This window comes from Sinocyclocheilus rhinocerous, unplaced genomic scaffold (genome assembly GCF_001515625.1).
Source record: "Sinocyclocheilus rhinocerous isolate Xijiao unplaced genomic scaffold, SAMN03320098_v1.1 scaffold1661, whole genome shotgun sequence".
NCBI classification, from domain to species: domain Eukaryota; kingdom Metazoa; phylum Chordata; class Actinopteri; order Cypriniformes; family Cyprinidae; genus Sinocyclocheilus; species Sinocyclocheilus rhinocerous.
Genome location: NW_015664996.1, coordinates 58,056 through 63,461, shown reverse-complemented (window position 1 = coordinate 63,461; position 5,406 = coordinate 58,056). Strand labels below are relative to the sequence as shown.

Below are 5,406 nucleotides of genomic sequence, written 5' to 3'. Positions count from 1 at the left end.
CCTGAGTCTTCAGTCTATGATTAGCTCACCACCTCTTATCTGACAAGTCTTCGGGTTTAAGCTTATGGGGCTGTCACGTGATGAACGAACGACTCGAAAAACCCGAAGACTCGAGAGATGAACTAATCAATTCTCTTTCCGGCTCAGACTGCATTGATTAAACTTATGGGGCTGTCACGTGATGAACGAATGACTCGAAAAACCCGAAGACTCGAAACAGGTGAACTACTTGACTAATTCCAGTACAGAACCTATAGGATGTTGCGCATGCGTGACTGAACGAATCACTCCCCGAGACGACTCGTTCTTCCCCGAGTCACATTAAAGATTCGTTCAAAATGAACGAATTGTTCAAGAACGACCCAACACTACAGTAAATACCTTTACAGTTCTGTGTATGAGATATGACGCAAATTTTACTCAAATCAAACGCTAAAATGCTCATGAAGTGACTCTCAGAGCAGTTCTGGAGATGTTGTTCATGTGTTTACGTCCTCATTTAGTGAGACGGAAGACGCTGAAATCACCGCGAGCGTCAGGCGTGCTTCAGTATGTGTGTAGTAAATGAAACCGCGCGTCTGCCCCATTCATAAACATAGACAGACAGAACATGCAAGATTCATATTTAAATCGACTTTTGCAGCTTAATATTTACAGATACTAGTCCATATCATGATTTGATTTAAGTGTAATGACCTACTTTTGATTAATTCAATCAAAATTTGACAAATTCCATGACATTCCACGTTAAACTGTGAATTCTGTTTTTATGACTGGATAAAGACTACACTGCGTAATTTTCCAGCTTATCATGAGGCCACTTGCCTGATGTGAAAATATCTTACATACCACCACTTGTGAACGAGCCAGTGTAATGCAAATATATCTGAAAGGTCTTCAGTCAGATCTCGCGAGACACATCGGATCTCACGAGATCTCGTGCTACGAGAAATTCAAACGAGTGTAACACCACAAAAACTCAATAAAGCTTATAGAACAACACAGCAATCAGGGATGGAGACTTAAATGATACACTCTTGGTTATTAGAGATTCAGTAAAAATAGTGTATACTCTAACTTGTGCAAAGGCTTTTTAGTGCTAAATTTAGTGCTATACATGAAAGAAGAGAAACACATATCTTTGCTATTGTCAGTCACATCAAAACTGACTATTTGTAAGTATTGAAAAGAATGAATCAAACAATCTGATACAATTTATGTTGGTTTTTAACATCAGTTTTCTGTAGATGGGTCTGATGAGTATCTATTGATCTATCAATTGATAGAAAATAGAAAAATAAAAACAAGCTGCAATCTTTCAGCACTGATGTGAAAAGTGTATATGAGAAAGAATCCAGATAGATGCTAAATAGAGAATATAGATTCTCTATATATTATAGAGACACTACAGGCTTTAAGGTAATATATAATAAGAGGATAAGACTGAAGAACTACTTAAATACATCTATTATGTTTAGACTGACTAATTATTTCTTCAAGAAATTGGTATTTTTTTGGTTTCCTGAATGACAGTCATTCAGTGTATTCTGATGACGTATTTTCTACAAGTAAATTGATCATCACAAATATTTTATTTTGGCTGACTTTTAAAAGTGTGACAACTGAAGCATAGCTCATGCACAAGACTGAAGCCATAAGCACCAAGTGGTTCGGCCAAATCAGCATCAGCTCAACAGTTTAAATTATGTTAATTATGCAGTAAAGTAGTGCACAATGAGCAGGACTGGACAGACCCCAGCCTTGAGAATAGAAATAAAGGAAAGAAAGAGGAGGAATAGCTGGTTTCTACACATGCATAACTCAGACTCACCAGGGCAGGGTAGGAGGGGTATCCACTACATTTAGCCCAAACTAGTTTGAGAGGTTCCAGAACTGTAGCAGCACTAGCAGGCATCCAAATACTGCTGTTGCCAACTTCTATAAAAGCAGGAATATCAACAACCTTGTTATGATGGTGCAGACATATAATATATGTCTATAGTGATATAGCACATAATAATAATAATACAATTTCAATACTTTTAGACAATTCAGGTAGCTATTTTTTATTTAGTGAAAAATAGGGGTGAAACAGTACAAAAGAAAATAAATCTTAAAGTCACAGTTCAGTACGTTTTCAATACAGGTGGTATCTGAGGTTCAGTGGTTCACTGAACAAACTGTGGCTATGTCTTAAAATTTTAATCAAAACTTTGTTAAGGATAAAAAAAAAATCGATCTCAGCGAAAGCTGTAAACTATACACTGGGAGCCCGATCACTTGCACATTACTATATTATTAAAGGCTACAATTAAAAACAGAGCCCAAACTATTCAACTGCTATATATTTTTAGATCTCAATCAACACTCAAATTAAAAAGTGTATGCAAACATGTAAATTGCACATAAGCCAGTTTTTACATTATCTTATAAATCTAATTATAAAATTATGTTTCTACATAGCATAGACTAAAAGATCAATCTTGAAATTTAAGAATTAGTTTGTTAAAATTAAGATATATAAAAACAGAAGTTTCAAATTAAGTTCACTATGTGCAGTGGTTAAAACAACTCTGTATTTGTTTGGTACATATACATACCTAACCAAAAGACGTGTACCGAAATTGTTCTGTACGAATACGTGTACCATTATACCCCTTGTGGACAATTAGATTCATAATGTTTAATGCAAAAATAAATAAATAAATAAATAAAATGTTTAAAATTATCATGGCATGTTTTCATAGATGTGGACATGTTCCGGTCCTCTAATCTGGCATCCAAATAAATGAAGAGCATTCCCAATATTGCCATTTCTAATATTAGCACTACAACTAAAGCTGCACAATGATTTATTCATTTATCTATCTATCTTTTTTTTTATTTTTATTTTTTTAAGTAAAATCATGATTCTTTTGTCATTCTGAAGAAAAAAAAAATCATATTTCAGTGATTTACAAAACCACTAAATAATGGTGAAACTTTTGTAAATTTGTAATAAATATACAAAAATAATGTAATTTTAAAAAGTTCAGACAAAATATAATTTACTTCAGTCTATTAAAAACAACATAATATTTGACTTACACCATTTGAAGGGCGGTGTGCCAAATCTACTTACAAAAAAAACAAAAAAAAAAACATAGCATAGCCTCATTTGTTACGCTGAAATGCAGAGCAGCAAGATATTTCTTTAAAAATATCCCATCCACTGTGATTTGACTCACTGTCAAACTGATATCAAATTACAGTTCAGTTAAAAGTGTACAGATGTGGATACCTACCAGCAGCTATTCTAGCAGCCTTGGCGAAGTTTCTACTCTCGATGCAAGCAATAATCTCATTCTTGTCCTCCACGGTGTTCCTCCGGATGAGGGCTGGCTTCCCATTTCCACACTTCGGTAGATTAACTGCAATACTACTTAAGACAGACAAGAAAACATGATGGTGTGGTGTAGGATGCACATGAAAATAGGAATGGTACAGGGTTACAGGGATGTGCATTTTGACTACTCAAGCACTTGAAAGATAAAACATAAATCAGCAGAGTGCTCGAGTACTTGTGGATGCAATGTATGTTCCTGCAGCTCAAACCACTGAGCATGATGCTAGCAATGCCTAAGCCATGGATTTAATTCTCAAGGGATGAATAAAGTGATACATTAAAAAAAATGCAACAATTAAAATTAAACTTGTTTAGTTTTGGAAAAAAAAAAAAATTATTTGGTCAGAATACAATTTAAATACAGAGCCCTACACAAATTTGGACCCCCTTGGTAAATATAAGCTTAACAGGCTATAGAAAAATCAAAAATGTCTTTGGTGTTTCTGCTCATAGTCTTTCTTTAATTGAAGGTTAGACTTTTTTGTAAATATTATTAAATGTATGATAATTAAAAGAAGAATCTTATCAATTTTGTTGAAAAAACGACATTGATTGTTTTTATTATTGCCGCATATAAAATAACCCCCCAACAAAGCTGGAAGAAACAAAACAATTAAATAAATATGTATGCTGCTGCTATACAATTATATGCTTAAAATCATCCCTATAAGGCAGAAGAAATATAAAAGATAAAACGCCCCAGAACAAGCAGATTTATTGCCAAGACATATGTACTGCTGCTGCTCCAGAGAGCCGTGTGTTTGCTATCTATGTGAGCCTGGGCCGGCTTTGCCGAATGGCTTAACGCTAGTGAACTATTGCTGTGTGTACCTGATCGGTTGACCAGATAGCTTAAACTAGTGACCCGAGTTAAATGTGTTTCTGGGCTAATGGAGCCCAGATAAATTAACTAGTGGCTTAGCGATGTGAACCTGGGTGTTGTACCCTTAGGTTTATTTAACTAATTACCTAAATAACTGTGTATCTGAGCCAATAGCTCAAACTTACCTAGGTAGAAACGCGCACTATGTGTGCCATTAACAAACAGGAATCACACTGTAGGCTGATAGATTAAGTAACCCTTAGCAACCACCTGACTCAGGCTCAGGCGGAGTTGTAAATTTTTTTTTTCCCATTAACGTTCATCAATGTTACTGCAATGGAAATACTTACCTTTAACTTATTAATAAGCTAACAAAATATCTGGCGAAAGAATAAATCACTGTACACCCTGTAGTCGTGGTGTCATATGCCTAGGACTAATTCTGCCTCAAAAGCAGCTGCTCATTTATTTTGATAATTAAAAATATTTATATATAATATATTGTATGAACACATCATTGCTAAATGCATGGCTCGTTCCAAGATGGTCTTGAGCAAGACACTACAGTGACTTTATTTAAATGCAGTTGTCTGCTTTTATATTAATTGTGTCCAAATTAAAATTCGCAACATAGAAATGCTGTGCATGCTGCTGCTGAAAAAAATCTAGATGACTGAATGCCTATGCAAGCTGCTGCTACTGCACAAAGAGACTGAAATGCTGCGAGCTCCATTAATTAGGCATATAAGTAGCTAAGCGAATGCCTATTTTACTTTAACACCGTGTCTATGCCAGACGCGAGCGGCACAACATGACAAGTCAATAGACCCATTATGATAGGTAAAGCTGTCCGCAATGTATGCAGTGCGATACTGCCAACACAACAAAACTTCTGCTACTGCTGCTATTGATAATATTCACTAACATTTCAATACTGAGTTGAAGTACATGCTGTTGCTGTTAATGATATTCACAATGTTGTAGTAGGAATTTACTGTGCGAGCTTTTGCGGTTGTAATATTTAATCAGAATCTGCGAAGCATAATCTACTGCTGCTGCACGAAACCTGCTGTAAGCCCTGTTGAATAAGCAAAGTAATAAATGCCTATTGCACTTTAAAGAGTTAATTTACCCTCCATGAGTTATCACTAAAATTTTATGCAACTAAAGCGCTTTCTGCTGCCGCTGCTATATTAGC

General features: G+C 35.3%; 1 protein-coding gene across 2 annotated transcripts in view; it reads right to left on the bottom strand.

Annotated features, from left to right (window-relative positions):
- brd1a (bromodomain containing 1a) overlaps nucleotides 1-5,406 on the bottom strand; it is a 28,225-nt gene that overhangs the window by 4,951 nt on the left and 17,868 nt on the right. The window contains exons 10-11 of one of the 2 annotated variants that reach the window (XM_016541554.1): nucleotides 3,285-3,421; nucleotides 1,832-1,938 (exon numbers count right to left, since the gene is read on the bottom strand). In XM_016541554.1, the coding sequence (XP_016397040.1) occupies nucleotides 1,832-1,938; nucleotides 3,285-3,421 (244 nt within the window). The remainder of the gene's footprint in view (nucleotides 1-1,831; nucleotides 1,939-3,284; nucleotides 3,422-5,406) is intronic. The other variant, XM_016541555.1, reaches the window with a different exon arrangement.